The 24,299-nt window shown below is 41.7% G+C and overlaps 2 protein-coding genes across 7 annotated transcripts in view; both read right to left on the reverse strand.

Annotated features, from left to right (window-relative positions):
• gria2b (glutamate receptor, ionotropic, AMPA 2b) overlaps positions 1-3,718 on the reverse strand; it is a 62,171-nt gene extending 58,453 nt beyond the window's left edge. For all 6 annotated transcript variants that reach the window (XM_069669958.1, XM_069669957.1, XM_069669962.1 and 3 more), the window contains exons 1-2: positions 3,383-3,718; positions 3,101-3,241 (exon numbers count right to left, since the gene is read on the reverse strand). In XM_069669958.1, the coding sequence (XP_069526059.1) occupies positions 3,101-3,241; positions 3,383-3,467 (226 nt within the window). In that variant the 5' untranslated portion in view covers positions 3,468-3,718. The remainder of the gene's footprint in view (positions 1-3,100; positions 3,242-3,382) is intronic.
• Positions 3,719-15,190: 11,472 nt separating this feature from the next.
• Positions 15,191-24,299, reverse strand: part of glrbb (glycine receptor, beta b) — a 33,368-nt gene continuing 24,259 nt past the window's right edge. Inside the window, exons 8-10 of the mRNA XM_069669669.1 lie at positions 23,437-23,589; positions 20,218-20,510; positions 15,191-16,336 (exon numbers count right to left, since the gene is read on the reverse strand). Coding sequence (XP_069525770.1) covers positions 16,040-16,336; positions 20,218-20,510; positions 23,437-23,589 — 743 coding nt within the window. The 3' untranslated portion in view covers positions 15,191-16,039. The remainder of the gene's footprint in view (positions 16,337-20,217; positions 20,511-23,436; positions 23,590-24,299) is intronic.

The raw sequence follows: 24,299 nt of genomic DNA on the forward strand, positions 1-24,299 counted from the left end.
ACAGCAGTGAATTCTTACTTTTTAGTCATAAAACCGTGTTGGGTTTCTGAGGAGGCTCTATTCTGGGAACTTTAAAAAAAATCTCTTAAACTTATTGCTCAGGGTTGGATGGCAGACCAATATAACAGCACGTACACACACACACACACACACACACACAGTGCCAATGACTCCCCTGGTCTTGGCAGCAGATGCAGGCCTGTCCAGCTGAACTGTTATTGATGGAGGAATGTATCATCCTCCCTCCCACTGTCTCTGACACGCTGCATTGATGGAGGATGCTGTAGCACAGGCCGAGTACAAGCAGAGTGTGACGCGTCTGCGGGGCGCACATCCATATGTTCTCGGTCTGATTTCATATTATTGTAATCATTTCTTTTCTATATTATATCAGACTGGAGAGAAAATAAAAATATCATATACTTTATTAACTCAAAAGTGCTTTCTTCTTAAAAGTGTCCAATACTTTGTGTGCTACAAACCCAGTTTGTTCAGGACTCTGAAATATTAATAAAATAGCATCTATTTAGTATTATCCCCTCTTGTTTCTCTCTGTATTAAAGAAAAAGGAGCTTCTGCTGGATCCAAAATGAACGCTGGTAGCAGCAGCTTCTTGGTAAGAGAGGGAGCAAGGAGTCCTGGTTCTCAACAGGAAGTTTGAATCAGCTTCAATATGTCACGTCAGCTTCAACATTTCTCCTTCTATTTTCCACTGTGTGCTGTCTTATAAAGTGAAGAAAGGCAGAGTGGTGCTTTTAATCCACTACAATGGAGGTGTATTGTGAGGCAGACTGCCATCTACTGGCTTAAGAGCAACCCCCCCCTCCTACGCCTCACTCCCACTCAAGTAGTTGATGGAGGAGAAGAATACAGCTCGTGCACATGGAGACACTAAAGGTGTGTGCTCGGAGCACATTCAGGAACAAAAAACTCCTCTATTAGCAGCCTTTTTTAAATTTTCAGCATGACAATCACTGCTCAAATCTGCATCCATCCATCGTTTGTTTATTTGCTACATCTAGCCGTTCTCCATCCAGGGTCATGGATGACTGTGTGCATGTTTTAGTAATCTGCTGGTCAAATGTTTGCTCCACTTCAGTTATTGTTGGTCTGTGTTGTTGAAATGGAGGCGAACCAGCCTCACTGTTTGTCACCTCTCCAGTCTGAGCATTAACTATCATGCAGGAGGAGCTTCATTCAGTCCACTATGTGCACGCTTAGCTGAACCAGATCGGTAAATTGAAGATCCTACGAGGATTGCAGCATTTTAATTTTATCAAAACTCGGACTTTGCATGATTTGTTCTGCAAACCAGTTTATTTCAAGTAGGATATGAGGAAGCAAGCCGCCATAATTTGTGCCATAAATTGAGAAAATGAGAAATATATGTAATTACATTTTTAGAGCTGATCTATGCTGTTTATAAAACATCGAGTTTTTCTTCCTGGAGCTTTTTGCAGAATCAAAATACTTCACATTAAAAGACCAGGAAATCAGCTTCAACACTTGAAACCCTGAGTACACTGAGTTAAGTGATTAAACTAGTTTTAGATCTCTTCAGGTCTGAGCACAATAAATCGAGATCACTGAGGTTTGTTGCAAAGGGTTGCACCTAATCACACTTGCTTGTGATAGAAGGCAGCACAATGGGGAACATACACACTGCTGATGTATTCAGGATGTGGTTCTTAGACCTGGTGACAGATGCCTTTTAAACACGTCAGAAAAACAATAAACCAGCTTGAACATGATGCATTTGGATTCGATACAAACAGTGAATATAGATTGCCTTAGATCGCTGTCAACAGTTAAACAAGACGTTTCTTCAACAAATTCCTAACTCTTACAAAATGCGCCTCTCCTCTCAGCAGGGTGCACACTGCTGTCGTCTTTCCAACAATGACATTTGTATGTTGAACATGGACACGGCTCTCGCTGTGATCTGTCACACGCAAAGAGCTTCTCCAAGCAGGAAGCTTTTATATGGTAATGAAATCGATTGGAGCGATGCGCGCACCAATCAGAAGCCTTTGATTTATGTGTGAGGGACTGTTGAGAGGAGTAGTCGCTTGGCAACCGCCTAATGAAATGTTCGAGCTGAGGCTATTAAAAAATAGCGACCTTAGAACCGTTCTGCTTCCTCTTGTTGCGGTTATTTCAGAGAAAATAGTCCGCATCTCGGCTCTTTTGATGAATGATTAAAAGTGAAACTTAACTGAGACGGTGTAAGAAGTGATGTGAGGCAGACTGTCTTTTGAATCAAGAGTCGTGCTTTGGTCAAAAGCTATCAACCCCTGCGTTTCCCAAAGGAGCTGTCAATCATTTTGCCTCGGCTGTTAATTCGTCGTTTCCTATTAATCCTTAATAAAGCGTCTCCCAGACATTACGCGTGACGCTCAACGTAAATCTGTGTGTGTAGGCTGTCTTATAGGAGCCAACAATGGATGAACACCGCTCCTCATGAGCTGGGAAAAGACGTGACAGCGGTACACACTGCAAAAAATGTCCATCTAAGGAAGTCGTACCTCATTCTTCACCTCTCCAACAATGTGAAAACCCAAATTAATGTGATAAAACGGACTGAATGTGTTTGTTTTAAGTATTTTATGATGGCACATGAAAGAGAAAGTCAGATATTTATACGTGCAGCCGAGAGAAATTTCATTTAATTCAAGAAACAGGTTGATTTTCTTTAGAATCAGGGGTAATTCGCTCAGTCCACTCCTTCTTTTAAATAACCACTCGGTTTTAAAGACTGTTGGCTGACAATGAGAGGTAGGATCGATATTTTTGCAGTGTCGTCTTGCTTGATCTATTGAATCTGAAGGAATGAATATGGGATGTATGTGACTGACTGTTACTGTGGAAACCAACTTTCTCCTGCCCACACGATGCTCCTTTATCTTCTACTAACCAGCTCACAGCCTCGACGTGTTGACAGAATGAAGATCAGATAGCTCGGATGATTCCCACAAATTGATCCAAGCTCATGTCATGAATACGCACAATAGGCTGCTAAAATCAACATTTATGGATGATATCAACACTTGCAAGAAAGATGAATCATTTTGAAAATGGGGGAGATATGTTTGGCACTTACAGCAGTTGGTAACAGCAAAACTGTTGGCCACTTCCAGATTGTCAATGTGAGGCGTCAATCTGAATTCCGAGGTGCCAAACTGAACCATCCCTATCCGAAAAGCGCTGTACTCTTGATCCGCGCCCCTTGGAAAAAGTCCCCCTGAAACCGACACATAATATCAGTTACTCTTGCACAGTTTTCTATGTAAAGACACCTCTTCCAACCAAATTTGATGCACAATTTCGCCGCTTTTGAGCCAATTTTGTCAGCTTTTTTGCGTTTAAACTCGTGGATACCTACCAATCTGGACACTGGGCGAGCCTCCGTGCGCGCATCCCCATAAAACCAGCAGAACAGAAAGGGATAAATTCACTATCTTTTCCATGTCCACAGTTTAAGTGTCCACATCCACCAGGGAAGTCTGATATTCCTCGTTCTCTCCGGAGACGTTAGATCCGACACATATTGGACACCTTCAGCCTTGGGGAGAAAACCAAAATAATCAGTGGCAAAAGGAGCGTGTTTCTGCTCTGAAAGGACACCGGCAGTGAGGGAATGGACGCCTGTGTTGTAGGTCTGCTGTCTCTTCTTCGCTCCTCCTCGTCTCTCTCCTCCTGCCGGCAGCTGTTACCTCCTCCTCTGAACGCACAGGGACACTGCGCGTCTCCGATCGGCGCGCCGGAGATCCTTTCGGCATCACACCCACAAGTGAGGAATGTTAATGAGAAGGCGGAAAGAGACGGAAAGAGCCGAGCGGCAACCACTTGGTGACAAGTGAGCGCACTACACATCCGGCTTCTTAAACCTGTAGCCTAAAGGAGATCGTGTTTGCTTTGCTTTACGCATGACAAGTGTTATTTAGAAACGCCAAAACATTAAACATTTAACATTGCTGATTTGTGATGGATGTGAACCCTAGACATTTCAAACCTCAATTCAAAAGGTCAATCTGCTTTTGGCACTTTTCACAAGGCCACAACACCACGAACCTCATGAGGACTGATTTGCCTTCCTTATCTTCCATTCCAACTGGGACTGATACTTCCTTCCTAACCCATTGGAGTCAATCTTGGAGTCAATATCCCATTAAGGAGACTTTGATGTTGGTAAATTGTAGAAAGAAGAAGATTTCACAAACATTATTTCATGCATTTGACTGATAAACCCATGCCCAGTTTATTGAAAGCTCTAATTTAACTATCAATTAATCTGCAGTAGATTTATTGTAAAAAGTATAAACTGTCTAAAGATTGTGAAAAATGACAAAATTATAAAAGCAGCAAATGTAGAAACTGGAACTAGATATTTTGTGGCATGTTTGCTTTATAAAGAACTGAAACAATGAATGGATTTAATATATTTATTATCCATCAAACTACTAATCAATAAATAGCTTCAGCTCTGAGGTTCTCAGTGACTGAGCAGGCAGATAAAGGTCGCTAAAGATCACTTCAAGAGGTCAGATTGATTGTGAACCTAACATGCCTCTTTTATAATAAGAGTAATGACCTTAAAGTGATACTCCTTGAAGATTTTAATTTAAATAAATGTCTGTTAAGTCGCTATCTGTAGCCGCATGAGGTAACACAATGGTGATGGAGGGACTGGGTGTCTAGTGCGACTTTGGCGGATATAATCACAAGCGGCGCCCAGTTAGTGACGCGTTTTCCATCAGCCAGCAGTGGTTGGTCTGCCAGAGAGGGTAGGCGGAGCTAAGCGGCTGCTTTTCCGGTCTCTGCAAGTGTTGTGAGTAAACAGTAATCTACTATGGCTGAACAAACACAGAAAAGATCGATCGCTCAGATGAAGGCAAACAGTCTAAAAAGGAAAGCGACCGTAAGCGAGGAAAATCAAGAGTTACAACCGGAGCCAACCGTGGACGCCACACATGCAATACTGTCTAGAGAAGTGTGCTGCCGCAATTGCCGTTTATCGCCATAAGGTGCCGCCAAAGAGAACGAAACTGAGATCTTCGAAATTGGAACTTTAAGTATGGTTAAGGTGTCCTTAACTACACCGCTACCATTTGAGCCAAACCACAGCAGCAGCTGTTTATTAGGCAAATTAAAACATCGGCTGTGACTCAGTGGTAGAGTCGGTCGTCTTTCAGTTGAAAGGATGATGGTTCGATCCCCAGCTCCCTCGGTCTACATGTCGAGGTGTCCTTGGGCGAGACACTGAACCCCAAATTGCTCTCGGTGGCATAGCCATCAGTGTGTGAATGTTATGACTGATTGACAGTTGGGCACTTTACGTAGCAGCCTCTGCCATCAGTGTGTGAATGGGTAAATATGATGTCGTGTAAAAGCAGCTTTGAGTGGCCGCAAGGCGAGAAAAGCGTCAGTCCATTTACCATTTCCATGTCTCTGATGTGTGTATTTGACATGTCAAGACTCAAGACACAACAAAAGTATAATTTTAAATCTCAGATTAACTTGTTAAAATTTGGTTTAAAGCTGTTCAAATATACTGAATACCTTTGGCCAAGATTTGAGGAGTTTACAGACATTCAAGAGAAGGATATTTGAGCATCTGGAAGAACTCATATTTTCTCCCGTAACTGTTCCGAAATGGAAGATAATTGAAGACATTTACAACCTTCAAGCTATTTTGTGTAAGATAAACAGCCAAGCAGCAATTTAGCTCAATTATATCTTGAATTTACAGCTTAAATTGAGACCTTGAAATGTTTTTCGGTCACCGGAAAACAAGTCTTGTCTCCATCATGTTAAAGGCCAACATCTCATACTGAGAAAACTCATCAAGTGCATCAGCTGGAGGCCATCACTCACGCCCTGCAGGAATAACCATCAAGTGAATCTGCTCTTTAACTTTGATCTACCGCTTATTTCCACCCTCTGCATACAGATACAACGCAAATCTACGGCTGGCTGTAACTGCCATTCTGAACAGGGTTAAATGGAGGAGAGCTGCCGCACAGCCAACAGGAAATAAATGACATTCCCGTCCCCTGATTTTATGACATGCATATCTCAGCCTGCACAGACAGATGTGTATTAATCATTAGACGCTGTGAGATCGCAGTCTGGGAGCAAACTAATGAGGCTGAGAGGGAGCCGGAGCTGAAGGTAGATGCAGATAGAGGCAACAGTGAGTGTTAGATTTCAGCACCATGGACAGCACATCACATGTAACACCGGCTGCTTTACAGACACATCTTTACCTCCACGAGTACACAAAGGGGTGAGGATTTAAAGGAAGATTAAAGTTTATTACAACTTGGATGTAATTTCTTTGGTTGTGGCGATCATTTATATTATATTATATTTGTATATAACACGAGATGAACAGCTGAAATCAGGGAACAATGTGGTAAGATTGGTTAAAAAAAGGCAGTTCAGTCAGACAAACTAAGCTACTTTATTTGACAATAAAACTCAGTAAAAAGAAAGTTAGAGTATCTTAAATATTAAAGTTCATAATTATACAGAAAGACCCTCTGTGTGCATGTAGGTAGTGTTACACCCCATCGTAAGGCGGGGCTAACAACTATCCACAATCTGACCCAAAAATAACTATGTGAAACATCTAAAACACATGGGGTTTATTAAAGGACAAACAAACAACCAAGTCATTAACCAAAGACCAACAAACAACACAAAATCCCCTCTGAGAGGCACACAGTCCCTACTCCAGAAGCTTCTGTCTTCAGAACTGGGGTTTTAAGCATCTAAGAACAGGTGCACCTCATTGAGCATTCACCTTGGAAGAGCTGACACAACAGAAGGGGAAAGGGGACAAAGAGTGCAGGGAACACATACAGCTGTAACAGTTTGAAACGTAGTATTCACAGAGTCTGTGATCTTTTATTTTTTGAGTCTGTAATCACTGAATTGAATGAATGAGTTTCCAGTCGAGGCAGATGGTTGTTGAGCCTGGTTCTGCTCGAGGAATCTGCCTGTTAATCAGAATCAGAGTCAGAAATACTTTATTAATCCCCGGGGGGAAATTCAGGTGTTACAGTTGCTCTGACACATAGAACGGTCTAGACCTGCTCTTTTTGTAAAGTGTCTTGAGATAACTTTGGTTATGATTCGGCGCTATACAAATACAATTTGATTGATTGATCGATTTAATTACCTCTAAAAATGAAGGCGTTTCCTGGGAAAAGAAGCTGTTATAATTGAAGAGATATCTTCAAAAGAATTGCTTTATTTTAAGCTCCTGACAGTTTTTCTGAAGTTCAACAAGCAGCAATCAAAGGTTTAAGAAAATATATATCTTCAATTATTTATTTAACGTTTTAGTTGTAGTTTAAAAATGTAATTTAAAAGCTGCGTTAAGACTGTATGGATGTAGTTCATTCGATTGGCGTGACAACGCTCTCACTCCCCTCTACATGTGGTTTGAGGCGGGCAGGGCAAAGAGGAAAACACGCTGAGTGCTTTACTGAGTTTGGCAGACAATAATGTTATTTGACTCCTTCATATATAACAAGAAGCTCATGAGAACATCGTTTTTTTGGGGGGGCTAAATGTACCAAAAGAGATATTCCTTTATCAGATAAATATTATTGGAAATGTTGCTCTCTCGTCTTGTGTGCTTGCCCTGAGACAATTGTTACATTCCTGCTCATTGTTCATTCTTGTTGTTGACAGTCTCACAAGGTTACTTTGGCAATGAAAGGGAATTAATGATCTGGAACCGTACCAAGTGTTTGTCTCTCTTTTCCCCTGTAATTAGTGCAATTTTAGAAATCCTTCCAGAAACATCATTTTGGAAAATGTCAAGAAATAGAGGCTGAACTACCAATGATTTTATTGTTTGCTTACATTTGGCTTAGCTGGGACTCATCTGTCTACTTGTGGACTTTTATAGTTTGTTTTGCCAAATTCACTATGTTCTTAGATTTTAGTTCATGAATTTGGTGGATAGAATATTATCTTTAACAATAAGACAAAAGACCAGACCAATGAAAATGGGTCTACCTGTTGCACAGACCCTGTCTTCATGGTGCTGTTACTGTCTGAGCTGCTCCTCCTGGCACAGTTAATTGCATGTTTGCCTGCTTGTGTGTCACACTGTCATACGTTCATCAGTTTGACCTTGTCTGAAAGGTTCTGCCATGCATGGATTCACTCTGCTGCTGCTGCTAGATTGAAATGTAATTTCAGTTTGATTATCTTACAGCACATTGTGTAATGTTCTGAATTTGCAGCGTGCGAGATAATTTAAACGCCACGGCGATGGAGAGCATTCTAATGAGTTTTTTAGGATTGAAATGAGAGTTAGTCATAATCAAATCATGAAGCCGTCGGCTGTGTGGGAATGTTTACCTTCCAGTCAGTTTACAGATATAAACAGTCTGATAGAGATTTTATTACACTCATGCTAATGAAAACGTTTAGTCCCCATGGAGAATCCAACACTTTGTAGCAGGTGAAACCGAGTCAATGACCTTTTAGAAATGTTTAACCTTTAAGGGTTGTGTTTCCCAGAAATAGCCCGTGCGACTGCTTCCTGGAAAGTATTTACATGTCTGTTTTGTTCAAGTTGGTGCTCCTCTCTGGAGAAGCGAACAATGAAGAGCTTTTTAGTGTCTCACTCAAGGCTTCCACAACAAAACACTTAACTCGTGATGTAACAACTCTGGCTGTTGTTGTGGCTCTCTGACACATGACCTTTTAGTAACAGAGTGCATATTACAGTGATCGTCTAGCTGTCATTAGCTGCGCTGACAGAAACAAAAGATAGATGTTGAAATCCTTTAGGGGCCTGAGAGGAAGTCGCTTTTCTCAATTACTTCTGTTCTCCTTCGTGTTTAATTCCATTTCTGAATTATCTTCCATGTTTAGACTGACCTTCAAAAATGGGTTTGTAAAGACTCTCAAGAGGTTTGATACCCTACATGTTTTTATCCAAAAATGAAATAATGAGGTGAATACTCAGTCCAATTTCAAAGGAACAACAAGGCCAAAAAGATTCTGTTCTTTTCAGGAAGTCAAAAAAACCCCGCGTCTGTCCCACTATGCACTGAGCAGGAAGCAGGGAGACACTGCGTTTCAGACGGTCTGCCCTTACACATGGTTGTAACAGAGCTTCCCCTCCAGCTGGACTGAATTTAAACCAAAACCTAATGACATGACGGTGTTAGCCAGCAGGCCCTCGAGCCTCATGAAAGTTAACAGAGACATATTTTTTATTCCAGTGTTGAACACTCAACACTCATCTCCCTCAAGACACAGAATGACGACTCCAAAGTAACAAGTGGGCAAAATAATTCATGATATAAATATTATTATAGGAAATCATGCACATAACACCAGGACCCACTTAGACTGATATCTCTTTTCTAGGGATGCCCTGCAAATATACACGTTATGATGAAATAAACTGTATAATAACAGTTATGAACAATAACATAAACGGTATATTAGGGCTGCGCAATTTATCGAATATCAATCGTGATCACGTTTTTGGCTTCCCAGGGGGCGATAGAGAGGTTTTGGCTCTACTTGGGGGAGCTGGCATGTCATGAGCGCCTAACTCGCAGCGGCAGTTTAGAGTTGAAGAGTAAAAACAGAGGCGGTCGAGTGAAACAAAAGTCAAATCTCTGCAACAGAAGACGAAGAGCTGGGCCCCCCAAACAGCTCGTCATCGGTTGTTTGGAGGTGTTCCGGGTTTAGGGCAAGTGACGTTAAGCAGGAAAAAGATCACAACACAAACTAACTTGTTCAACCACCTGAAAAAAGAAAGTGCAGCGTGATGAGTGTACGAAGGCCAAGAGGGATAACGTAGCTACTCCCCGTCCTTATGCAGCGTCAAGTCAGACATCCATAAGTACAGTAGCGCTGTACACTGCAACACCGTATCCACCCAACTCCCAAAGACAGACTGAAATTACCCATGATGCACCATTAGAAAGATGCACCAAATTCAGGTAAAGAACCGAATTTTAGGTTTTAGTCTAACGCAGAATTTGTATATGAGCCAGAATGTAGCACAAAAGGGAAGTATAGTATATTCATAAACACATGTACCCATACCACTAGCCGTATTGGCACAGTTTAAAGTTTATTCCTTCAGCAGTTCAGCCTCTACCCCTTTTAAAGCGCCATATGATACCAGGGAGGACATCTTATCTCTGGTTAGAAAAGCAAAATATGTCTCCAACAGCCAGAACAATCTCCTACAGCTCAGACTAACTTGACAACAACAAGCCAAAGCAGGAAGGCACCTCTTATCAGGAATATTTTCCATGTTCTCAGGATTTTCTTGCTAATGCTAAGAAAGTGCAACTCCAAATATGTGATTAAAATTGTCGATCACAAACATCAAAACAACTTTTAAAATACTCATTCTCCTCATTTTGACGAGGCTGTTGTGATGCCTCTGTGACTTGCAGCCGCTGCTGACGGGACAGTGTCTTACAGGCAGTTTGAGCACAAAGTAAAGAGGTGACGTGAATACATAACAAGGCCTTTGGACACGCAGAAGTTGCTAAGCTAAGCATTTACTGCCATTAGAAGAGTTCTGGGGAGTTAAACCTGCAGGGATCGGGCCCAAGGTCGCAAAGAGTGCTGAGAGCGGACACTTTGACTGCACCAGCTTACGTCGACAGCATCAAATCTGTACCGATGTGGAACCGAGCTCCTCTTATATGTGACCTCTAAAATACAGTTTCAGCCTCACATCAGATAAAAGGTATGAAAATAATAACATGAAAAGCCCTCTTTCTTTATCCGAGTTATATAAAAGTACTATAATAAAAAAGAGGCTGTAAATGAGCTTTTATTGTGAAAACCATGCTGCCCTTTTGAGACCTATGTTTGCACAGAAAGTTAGAAAGGTTTCTGTTTTAATCATAATGACTTACAAAACAGCAAAGGGTTCAACCTATTTTATTTTGAAATGCTGGAACATGAACCATCTGGTAGATTTTTTTTGGCTCAAACCGTGCTCCAAGTACAGGAGTGACCGTGCAAATATTTCATGCAGATAAACAGCAATCAGGGAAATATTTTCTCATCAACAAGCATAATAGTTTCCAGCTGTCTGCATTGAATATTTCATCTCTTACTTCTATTTTTATTTCCCCCGCTGTCCTCCTAATGATGCGTCCTCTGAACCGCTTTCTGCTTGATTTTGGTGTTTTCGTGTTTCCAGCTGAGCAGTCGTTGCTTAATGACCCTTTGGTCCTGAACATCCATTTAAAAAATATGTGATTACTAACAACAGAAGATGCATATAGTTAGTTTTTACTTTTTAAAAATCGAATTAGGGGCTGCAGTGTTGCAGTGGTTAGCGCAGTGGCCTCGTAGCTAGAAGGTTCCTAGTTCATATCCCGGTTTGGACGCAGGGGGCCTTTCTGTGTGGAGTCTGCATGTTCTCTCCGTGCATGTGTGGGACCTCTCCGGGTAATCCGGCTTCCTCCCACAGTCCAAAGACATGCTCGTTAGGTTCATTGCTGACTAAAATTAGCTGTAGGTGTGAGTGTGAAAGGCTTTCTGTCTCTGTGTGTCAGCCCTGTGATTGACTGGCGATCAGTCCCGGGTGTACTCCGCCTCTCGCCCAATGACAGCTGGGATTGGCTCCAGCCCCCCAGGGCTCTGAACAAGATAAGCGGTATAGATAATGGATAGAAAAAATCTAATTAGAATTAGAGATGCAACATTTTACTTTAGAGGGGGGCTTTAACTGTCTTATATTGTTGAGTTACATTCTCCATGTTTCTGCTCACACCGTCCTCTCTCCTCTGTGTCCTCCACTGTCAGACTTCCAGACCTGATGTTAGTTCACCTTCACCAATTCATCACCCTGTCTGTTCCCATCCTATCTCTGCTCTGTTTTGGGCGGAACTAACTTAAATGACGTGACCCAGAGTCATGGCAATAATACAGATTGGTTCAGTCCGAGAAATGGAGCTCCTCTCCACCTTGACCTCTGACAGGAAATGGCATCCTCCACACTTTTTCGACGTCCACATTTCCAGCTTTGCCAAAGAGCTGGCAACGAAGAGCCACCGCACTGGGGAGGGAAGGGGGAGTTGTGGCTGACCTAAAATCTACTGTGGCATTTGAAAAAGATAGCTTATTATGTGTCTTATGGGTTTCAGGTGAACCCATGAATTTTTCGTTGTGACACTGATTAGATATCAGAGTGAGTAAAAAAAAAAACAGCAAACAGATACAATCGTTTACAGAGTGCAGTACTCACTACACAGGAAGTGTAACGCAAGTTCTTTACTGAAAACTACAATCATTGGATTGTTTCAGTTTTTCCTGGCAAATTACTTCCAACCATCTCCATGCATCGGCAAACAGGCAACACTTTGTGCAGCTTGATTAAAAAAACACTCGCCCTGGTTGTAATTTTAGCATACTTTCACTTTACTTGCAGAAGGATCACAGGAATCACAATCAGCGCCAAAGTAAAATCTCTTCACCTCTTTGCTCTGTGACATTTGAAGCTGCCTGGAGTAGTCGACGTAATTGATGACTTCGACGTTAACAATGCATCGACATCAATATATATAAATGAAATCATATCTGGCTCGAGTCATTGGTCGGCTGAGCAGCTCTAGTCAATGCGACGCAGTTATAAAAATGGCAGCGGCAGCAGTCTGACTGTTGCAGCAGGGTCTGACTCAGTTCAGAGTGAAAATTTCCAAAGGCCCAAAGATTCGACAGGATGGGAGAACTATAAATTGTCATAAAATAAAAAGTTGGTTTGTTTAGATTAAGCGACTAATCGGTAAAATAGTCGATAAGTTAAGTGATAGAAAAATAGTCATCAGTGGCAGCCCCAGTGACATTTGCATGAAATATTATGTTGATATTTGTTCCACTCCATCCCTTGCTCACACGCTGTTTGTTAGGAAGTTTGAAGCAAAAGGTTAAGGGAATCCTTTATGCAGAGGAAATACGATGCAAAGATGATGTTTTGTGAAAGCCTTTCAGCATTTAGATTCTCCTGATGTCGACAGGTAACAAAAAAATGTCAGCATAAGTGTGCACTCGGAGCTTTACGATTAAACGCCTTTACTGCACAAGGACATTCAGAGAACTAAAGGAGGTCATGGTATGTTCTGAAAGTCTGTAAGCGTAATTTTATTTAACGTATTTGCTGTACTGAACAACAAACCATTTCCTCTTACCTCGAAATAGTAATTCCACTGGTGGTGAAGGGTAAATATTCGGAGGATTTACTCCAAACACTCCAAAAAAACTTTACAGCGACCGAGAAACACGAGGCAAAAAGTCGCTTCACCGTTGGTCTGAACACACCCTAAGTAATGGTGATAGAAGTGATGCGGTTAGGATATAAATGCTTTATATTTTGCTAAGAAAAGGTTCACTCTGTATTTATTTATTTGGGGACTTGAGGGCGAGGTTGTAAAAGCGCAGCAGTGATGTGTGAAAGCCTTGTTCACAGTAAACGAGCTTCCAATAAGCCCTGTGGCCTCTCCTCCCCCACTGTTCCTGCACTAATCATTGCCTGACTGTCAGGGTGCTTTTCTTGGTGGCCCGGCTGGCAGCCTGGTGAGAGGTCGTGTTGGATTAGAAAGCACCCTGTGTGATATAGGTTACTGCACTGAGATACTAGCAGGGTGCCCGGGGTGTGGGGGCGGAGCATGCACATACACACACACACACACACACACACACACACACACGCACACATTAACACACAAAGAGACGGATGAGTCACACTAGTGACAAGGGCGTGTATTTGATGAATCTACCGTCATGGTGCAGTGGAGTATTTTCTTCCATCATTAGTGCTCTATTAGCTGATGCATATTTTATGTGTCTTATATTTGTTGCAAATAAAAGGCTCAGATTACAAATGTTAACAGATATTAAGAACAAAAAAACACTTTTTATTTTCTAAAGGTTCCTAAAATTAATGAATGAATGTATTTTTACCTCTTAATGTCCTCCTTAAATGTCCTATAATTATGTTTAATGTGCCAAATTGGAGAAACTTGTATATTAGCACGACATTCGACTGTTTTTTTGTAGACACATCATGAAAATCTTCAAACAACTTGCTTTAACATCTGTGTTTTTTCTCCCAGGAGTGTATTTGATCTCCTTATCACATTAAACAAATACACATTAGGCCATTAGAGGGCACTGTCATGCAGATTCCCTCTCATTTAAGATTCAGTCAGAGCTGAGTCTTCAGATCAGTCAGAATGAGCCACAGATAAATCCACGTCTCATTACTCTAATAAAAATCTAGATTCTTTAAATGATTCCTGTTTCATCTGTGATTTTAGAGCCTGGTTTCAGCCTGACTCACAGCCTGCGTTTGAGGCCGGTGTTTGTAGTGACAGACAAAAATTCATTCCCATGTCTGTAACCATGGCAGCAACAGAGAGAGATAGAGAGGGAGAGAGAGTCTTGTTTTGATTCTGTGCTAACCAAAAACTAAAAAGGATCCTTTCAATGACAATTTTGCTCTCCTTTCTTTGAGCAATCTGCAGCCATTTTCACTTCATTGTTATGACCCTGTTGTCGTGGCATAAGGTCAGCGTCTATCTTGCTTGATTAAGCCAGAGACAGATTTCATACGAGAAGTCTTGCAGTGATAGTCAGGGGTCGTTTTTTTTCCTGAGCAGGTTTGCATGCATAATAGATGGCCTGGTTTGGTAGATTAGGAGAGGTCAAGCCTCGGTGGAAGAAACAGCTGTGCTGTTGTGTGATGTGCATGATGCATGTCTGCAGAGCAAAGGGAGGATGCTGATGATTAGTAAATGCATGGGACAAAACTGGGGATGCACGTTATTATCGACACGTTATCAGTATCTGCAGATTATGGCTTGAAAATGATATCGGCATCGGCTTATATGTCATTTTTCTGCCGATATTTTCTGCTGATAAAACAACACTTTAATTATGCCTACATGCTCGATGATTACCTATAAAAAGAAATTGTTATAGATCAATATGCCATGTGCATAAAATATCGGTGTCTAAAGCGGCAATCGGCAAAAAGGGTTGGAAAATATCGGCATATCAGATATGGGCAAAAAAATCTAATTTCGTGCATCTCTCTTTACAAAACAGTAAAAATGTAAACCTTAAAGCAGAATTATCTACAATGACTTTCCGAAAAAAAGCAACAAGCAGTATTTAAGAATTATTTTTTAATCACAGAAACTGGTGAAAAGACATCTTATAATTTATTATCTTTGCTTGTAAATTCCACAAACACATGGTCACACCTCATGTGACCCATTTACACAAGGTGGGAGATGTCAAACGTTACATATCTTGGAGTGGCAGTGTCACATGACCATCTGTACAGGAGCAGTGTTTCGAACGTCACATTTGTTAGAAGTGCGGCAGTGTCACATGACCATCTTTACGGGAACAGTGCTTCACATATCCTCTTACCTTCTCAAGAGCAACTCATAGAATAATCAAATTTAATAAATACTTAATATATATTTGTTTTTTAGATTTTATCTTCGTACATGCATTTTTTAAACATGCAAGGTAATTACAATGTTACACTTTGAATTGAAGCTTAAATAAAATCTGCTTTAACTTATTAAACGGGGGCACAAAGTCCCACTCAGCAAGGGCAAAGAAATCAAATAGCTATTTACAAATGCTCTTTTATAGATCTGTTCATCTTCTTGCAATCAATCTTAGTGGATTTGTTTACACACCATTCATCACCACAGTTATACCTGCAATCCTGTATTAGCCTTTCAAGTACCATTATCAATAAATAAAGTTTTAATACAAGATGCTATATATCCATTTAAGGTAAAGGAAGTTTAAGTTAGAATCGTTTTAATACACAAATGATGCTTTATGGATGTTTTTATGTAAAGATAAGTGTAATTATAACAATTCATAGTGTTTTTTTAAGATTTAATTTCTCTACCTTTGAATTAAACCTTGTGAATGTAATCAGATCATTAAAGCACTCATGGGAGTGATGTTTTGAGGTGAATAATACAAGATCATATCAAGGTTATCACAAATATGTGGACCAATAAATCACGTTAAAGAAGAGGAAGGTGAAAGGGAAGAGGGCTCGGGCGTACAGGTCGACTCTTTTGGCAGCAGAGGGGATGACTGGTTTCGGAGGTGGAGGCTTCTTGTTGTTCTTAGACTGGGATTTGCCAGGACCCGCTCCGGTATCGATCGCCTTCCCGTAGCAGTCAAAGTTCGACAGCTCAAAGTCCCGCGGGAGCGAGCCCACGATGCTGAAATCGTTGGTCCGCAGGTCCGATTTAGACGTGCACACCTTCTTGCAGCGAGTCTCCGCCACCTGAGAGCAATACAGCCACATGAGGGAAAGTGATCAGATTATTACAGTCTGCAGCAGTGTATTTATCCGTCTCACACATACAAGCCAAGATAAGATTAGACTAAGAGTCTGAAAGTGCCTCAGGCAGCCCCTGAGGCTGTGTAACCTCACCAAAGTGGTTTAGAAGTGACCTGATGAGCAGCAGACTGGGGTTACTGAGCATAGAGCCCTGCTCTCTCACTAATGGTACAAACAAAGATTATTCCGTCCTGCAGAATAAATATTACTTCAGAAAAATATTGATTCAATAATAGCCTTTTGTGCCCTGTAGCCTTAACATTCTCCTGGTTACCTGCGGTGCTGTTTATGACACCTTCCTGCTGCATGTTTGGTTTTGTTTGCATTTGCTCATTTACAACCTGTTATCCACCTTTGCTCCAAAACCTCAAGCAAACACCTATTTAATTTCATTTGCCCACTTTGATAGGAAAGCTGGAGATAGGCAGGAAATATTGGGAGGAGAGAGTGGGGCATTGGCCGAGGCAAGGAAACTAACCTGTGGTTGCTGCACTGAGGACTGTAGCCTCTATACATGGAGCACCTGCTCTTTCCACTGAGTTAAAACAGCGCCCCCTGACACTGCTTTTGAGACATTTTGTCCATTAAAATAACACCATCCTGCATGTCAGTATAGATATAGAAATGTTGGCATTACCATCCATCCATTATCTATATTGCTTATCCTGTTGAGGGTCGCAGAAAGGCTGGAGCCTCTCCCAGCTGTAATTGGGCGAGAGGTGGTGTGCACAGTGGACAGGTCGTCAGGGCTGACACATAGAGACAGACAACCTTTCACGCTCACACGCACGCTTACGGGCAATTTTAGAGTCGTCAATGAACCTAACGAGCATGTGTTTGGACTGTGGGAGGAAGCCGGAGTACCTGGAGGGAACCCACGCATGCACGGGGAGAACATGCAAACTCCACACAGAAAGGCCCTCTTCGACCGAACCAGGAACCTTGAAGCTGTGAGGCGACAGCGCTAACCACTGCACCACCGCACAGCTATGTTGGCATGTATTTCTTAAATTTACACAGCAACCCTTCAATTGTGTCCCCTCTCTCCTTCTCCCGTCTTCCCCGCAGCTGTGTATATCTTTTCTATCTGTCTACAGTTTATGTGCTGGAAAAGAGAAGCGATAGATATATTGACAGCCATGACACAGCCACTGCTGACTGTGCCTTATGATTTGCAGCTAATGGTGTTTTTTTAACTCTCTGTCAAATGGGAACACGTTTTTATAGCAGGCTAACTCTCATTTTAAATGTGCTGTGAGTAAGTAAAAGTACATTGAGTCTTCTGACAAGATAGATAGTACTTCCCTAGATCCAGGCTGCAAGAACTAGTTATAGATTTCCCATCTATTACAATACAGAATGCTCCAGTTTGTCCTTGGTTAACACCCATGTGCTCGCTCTATAGATTCTTTACTGCTGAACAAAACTGCATAAATCATTATATAGAAACATCCTTGACTCTGCACTTCGATAATCATACAAAAGACCAGTGAAAGCTCTACTTTGTCTGACTACGATTAGATTTCTGATCCATAAAAAGTGATCAGCATAAACAGAAGTAACGGTGTCACTTAGAGGTCACATCAACACAGCAATTAGGTTTCATCTGAGCAGCGAGGAACATTAAAGTTTCTCTGTTCACGAGTGTTGGATAGAAAACTGACTCCACTTTAAACACACTGTTTGATGCTGAAGCTTGGACAGATCTGGTGCTGATAAAACAAATCTACTGTTATTTTAAGAGAAGAAGAAAGATATTAAGAGCCAAAATTAGATGTACTTTGCTTTACAGTGTTGCCTAATACGGTTGTTCTCTCATTCTGGGGTCTTGCAGCCCCTCTACACCCTCTGCGTGCTATCCCAGCGGACAACCAGTGCTTATTAGATCTAAGAGCAGAAGGATGTAGTTTAATGTCATCCAAAAAATCCCTTTCATCAACATCCCTGAAGGCCTGCAGGGTGAACAGGATCTAATCAGACTATGGCTGCTTACTCACTGAAGTCATTAAGCTCATTAGAGCTTCATTATTTTGATTTGGTTTTGACAAGAAAGCCCATTAAACCTCAATGGAATAATGTAATCCTCTAAAACCAAATGTGGTCCAGACTCGCATAGAGCTGGAGGTAAATTAATTTCAATTAGGCGTACAATTGGAAGACCCGTTCAATATACCGCATGCCTGATGTGTGCGTCAGTGTCAGACTGAGTTCTGACTGAGCTGTTTGCGATATATGTGTTAGAGGCAATGCCAATTTTTAATGATTGGATTTCCGTGTTTTGCATTTCTATTAGATCTCTCAGCCTCGCTGTTACAAACCAGCCTGCGGATGTTGTATTTGGAATATGCATTCTGTCATTGCACACTGTGTCACTGTAGGTGGGAGGCATCGTCTCACCATTAGCATAAACACAGACATACAAAGACATGCTGCAACAAAAATGGACCATTATTGAAATGATGTCGTAATTGACTACAGGATATGAACCTAATGCATTACTTATGTGAGTAATATTCAAGACAGAACATTCCCATTCTAAACTCCAGGGTTAATAGAACTAGAGCTGGGCAATATGGCCAAAATCCTACATCACGATGTTGAATTTTTCATATGTTGATCATGTTTTCTGGTAATTTAACAAATAATTATGAAATACTTATAAATACTTGACAAATAAAAAGTGCTGAGTTTCTGTTTTCTCTTGGGCTGAGCCTGCACGTTAATGTCCATGATAATAAACAGTGCCTCCCTCTATGGTTGGCTTCAGGTTCACTCCCACGTGCAAGGATTAGAACATAAAACATTGTCAAAATGACTTGAAAATAGCTGTAAAGCAGTTCAGCTGCTGGTTTTGTGACATCATGATAGAGACGATATGGAAAAACACATAGAATAGACATTTTCATATTGTTTTAACAATATATTGTCATATTGCCCAGCCCTAAATAAAAAAAGTCATTGCCATAGAAATGTCAAAAAAAGAATTTGATAGGGTGCGAAAAGAATATTTTGTTCCTTCTGAAGTAACATTTTGGCACTACAGATACCACCATTATCTACTTACTGCCAAAAATATTGTTGCCATGGTGACAGTAGGTTAGAAGTTGGCTACAACCGAGTCCCTTTGTTTGCTTTGTTGCACGAGGTCATGCTGCCATAGCAGTGCTACGGCAATCATGTGGTATGGACCTTAACCAATAGGCCAACAGGAAACTACCAAAAATTCTTGAATAAGAAAAGATCTTCATAGGATTTTTACTCTCAACATACACAGTATATTGGAAATACCACTAGAACTGTAAAGAGTCATACTGCACTGATTTTAGTAGTATGCGTATGATCACTACACATTATGGTTTAGTCACTCCTCTAAGGAGGCGACGCCTGCGAGCTAGTTCAGGCAGGCAACTCGAGCTGCACTGATTTCACACTTGACATGTGTTATTCTCCACAATCACCTGACAAACACTTCCTCCCAATTTGGTGTTTGTATTTAAGCTGCAAGATTTCCGGTCTCTCCCTCTGCTCTGTCATTGCCCTTGCTGCCCTGCACCGGTACTGCGCTCATAATTTCAGCCCCACCACCACCCCAGCATCCACCTGCACACTCCGGCTAGGGGGGTTTAAGATGTTATTTCATCACTCCTCAAAATTCTGCTTGTAAAATAAATCTGAGGAGTGATGAGGTCCGAGCCTAGACGCCAAAGACAAGCTGCTGCAATAAACATTTGAAACTATTAGAAACATGAATTGTCTGACTGAAATACAATACTGGTGACAAACACACACACACACACACAAGATATCAAACCAGATCTACTGACGTGCAAGGTGCTGACATGAAGCGGCGTCCCTCCCGTCCCGTTGACCGTGTTGTTCTTGACAGCAGGAGTCTTTCCCGCAGCTTTCTCCTTGGCTGCTATCTTTGCCTTCTCGGCCTCGATGCGCTTCGGGCTGTTGAGCATCACTTGAACCACGGCGTACTCCACCAGCGAGGCGAAACCAAACAGCAGGCAAGCGATGAGCCAGATGTCGATGGCCTTGACGTAGGACACTTTGGGCAACTCTGAAGCCAGGGAGGTGCACTCAGAGGACAGAGAGAGCACCGACAGGATGCCTAAACAAGGAGGCAGACAAGTGACCTTAGCCATCAGATGTGAGAGGAAGTTGTATGTAGCAAAATCAAAATTCTAACTTTCCTACTAGCTATAATCTTTTGATATGACGGCTACAACCTGACTTTTGGTATTGATACCAAAACAACAAAACCCTTTGCTCATTTCACGAAAGAAGCATATTTTCTCAAACGCAATTGTTCTCTTAACACAAGCAGCCACATGAGACCTTTCCCCAAAATACGAACTTTTAATTTAATGCTCAAGTTCTGAGTTTTCTCTGCTCGTATGAACAACATCCAAAACTTTACATTGTGGATCCTTGTTGCTCCAGACCCATTTAAGTACCAGAAATATATTCAGTATTATGCTAATTTCAAGCTTCATATTTCTCTCTGTGATACCTGTGGAGTAGCTACGCATAATTTACAGTTTAAAAGGCCTCTGCCTGTAACGACTCAGTCAGCTCTGTCCCTTTAAAAAACCCCGCCCCTACAAGCCCACTTTCTTCTGATTGGCCAGCTCTCTGTAGCTTGCTGAGGCTGCACTTTGTGACTTCACAAAGTGCAGCATGTAGAAAAAACAGTTTGAAACCTGGTGTTCACAGCAGCCTACAGACATCCTGAGGGGATTACTCCAACATGCTTTTCCCTACAGGTTTGAAACTTCCCACACGTATAGTCTGGACATCCAACATTGTAACATTATAGAAATGTCTTAAAATGTGAAACAGCATAATACTCCCCTCTTTCACTGAAGTGAAGCAAATGATCCACCTACTGCTAATAGAATAAAGGGATGCGATTCCTCATCAAAGCACAAAATACTGACCACATTAATCTGTCAGTCGGCACAAGAGCTGCGAAGGAACCCTCACATCCACACAGAGAACATGGCTGCAATTAGAGTTTCCTGACCGCTCCTTTACCTCCATTATTAAGATGTCTCCAAGAGCTCAGACAGCCTCTAATGATAGTAATTCAAATTGTTTTTATCTCTGATAGCTAACAGGATTACAGGTTACACATTCCCCCCACACCTGCACAGCAGCAACTCCTTCAGGCGTTAGCAGAAAGACCTAAACGACTCCTCTGAGGTTTTTATAACCACAGATGAAGGGCTTCACTCCCCTCACCTGCTGTAATGATTCTTTAGAGAGATAATAAATACAATGGGATGACCGATGGGTTTTAGCCTCATAGCCTCATTATGGTCACTCATCAAGGGAGAGTTCGCACAGGGTTCAGGATTTCTAATCAGACTGCTTCATCCTCAGAGGGATAGAGTGTTATAGAGAGCATTGTTATCCACAAAGAGAGGAAAACATGAAAGGTGGCAACACTGAAACAGCTTTGTTTGCCTTGTTACCAGATGACAAACTCAGCTGCATGAACATAATAAACGTTGACTTTGTTTTAGCCTGTTTCGGTCGTGCAATAGTAAACTGATTGTTACTAAAAACATTACATTTGCTCATATCGCTTGTGGGGAAAGAAACAACGTTACATAAAAACCCACATTCCCAGTTAAGTGAACACAAAGATGCATAAACACAAATGTACATGGACACACACACACACACAAAGACAGCCCAGAGCAATAAATGAGAGTAGTCCCACACCTGGGTGTCGACTGACCTGGACTGATCCCATTTAGAGAGGAGTCAGAGGAGGCTTCCAGGAGGAGTTGGAGTGATGATGGGATGAAAGTGGTGATAAACAACTGGAGGGAGGATGGAGAAAAGGAGGCAGTGGAAGACTGGAGTGGGATAAAAATGGATTATCTTATCCATGCAGCGCTGCACACACAGTGGTGGCCGTGTGATACTGTACGTGGATGACACTGACATATTACACACAGGTTTAATCATGGCTGAGAAGGAAAGAAGTACAGAGTGGAACGGGCATTTTTCCAACAAGGTTGTGGAGTTCGTTTAAGGGTTTCCGACCCTTTTCCATCATGCAGGGCTAAGTGAAAACTGTAAGCACGCGGGACACTCGAGATCTGTTTTGTGCCTTTGATTAATTCAAAGCAAAAACTTGCAGAACCGGTCGAGTATCCTCTCAGAGCTCCTCAACAGTCCAGTAATCTAGCTGGACCTTATTCAGCTCTTGACACTTTGTGCTTTCTCTGGTTTGGGAAAAACAGCCCAGCTACTCATAAGCCTCAGCACACCTCTTCATTAATTGGGTTAATAGGGATCAGGTGTGCTTCGTTGGCCAGCTGAGCTTCAATTGGCTCTCTGTGTCTTCTGAAAAACCCTTGAAGCCCACAGTGATTTGCATAAGTATTTACCAGAAACACAAGAAGGCTAAGGCGTGTACGTGCATAATTTAAACTTCAGAATACAAAACTGTTTTGGCATATTCTCAAATTTAGACAGTAGGTACTTTCATGTGACTGGCTGGGTTGGCAGATCAATGACAGTCATTGTAATCAAACCTATTTGGCCTTGGGGTAAGCCTGGGTCTCCTTAACACCTATAATACTAACTTTTCCTTGGACTAACCAGGAAAAAGTCCAGGTATTGTACTCAAACAGGGGCTCAATTTCCTCGCTGTGGTTCTAAAAGCATCTACAGCTTCATGGTGGTGGGTCCCATCTGTCAATTACAGCCATAATCACTGATATATCACATATAGAACAACACTGGACATGGCACCATGCTTGATAGATAAAGTCCTTCATGCTGTCAAAGTGATTGATGATGTGATGATGGAGATGATTGGGGCCATAGTGTCAGTGATCCTTAACAACATATGTATCTAAAGGTTTTTATTCTATCAACCATAGTTTTTTCCACACCTAATTACCTCTCTCGCCCATCCACTCTATCTAAACCACTTGAACACCATAAGGCATATTTACAGATCAAAAGTATTGGTAAATTTCAGTGGAAGATGGTGGAATTGATTAAATAATCCGTACCCAGAGGGACCCTGGCGGCGCTGGCGTCGGGGTTGATCCAGAAGGACAGCCAGGAGAGGACTACGATGAGCAGCGTGGGGGCGTAAACACCCATCATGTAGAAGCCAACCTGTCGCCTGAGGGTGAAGATAACCTCCACACAAGTGTAGTACCCTGCATGAAGAAGGAGATCAGATATGATTTAATAACTTCAGTGAGACACAGTCTGACTTGAAATGAATTAGGAGGTACTGAAGGCCAGACTGATTATTGCTAAAAGGACTGCTCGCCTTGTCGTCAAATCCCTCTAAATTAGCCGTCATGTTCTGTATTTGTTGCAGTTCTTAAACATGTGAAACTAGGAAGACACACAGCCTTTAACTCCTTTTAAATGAGATGAATTCATTGTTTAAAGTAATAATCTGGAAGATTTTAATTTAAATAAATGTCTGTTAAGTAACTATCTATTGCTGAACGAGGTAACACAATGGTTATTGAGCCTATGGCCCACTGATGAAAGCCCTTGCATTTGCAGTACTAAAGACTGGATGTTGGTGGCGACTTTCTCTGAAAAAATCACAAGCGGCGCCCAGTTAGTGGCGCGTTTTCCATCAGCCAGCAGCGGTTGGTCTGCAAGAGAGGGTAGGCGGAGCTTACGCGACAAACACACTTGTATGTGTGTAAAACTGCTGCTTTTCCGGTCTCTGCAAGTGTTGCAAGTAAACAGTAATCTACTATGGCTGAACAAACAAAGAAAAGATGGATGACTACAGATACAACTTCAGAAATAAGTGAAAATCCAAAGAACAAGAAACAAACTCGACGCTCAGATGAAGCAAACAGTCTAAAAAGGAAAGCGACCGTCAGCCAGGAAAATCAAGAGT

Source organism: Semicossyphus pulcher, unplaced genomic scaffold (assembly GCF_022749685.1).
Source record: "Semicossyphus pulcher isolate SPU_LCO1_2020_fin unplaced genomic scaffold, fSemPul1.0.p SCAF_2, whole genome shotgun sequence".
Classification (NCBI taxonomy): Eukaryota; Metazoa; Chordata; class Actinopteri; order Labriformes; family Labridae; genus Semicossyphus; species Semicossyphus pulcher.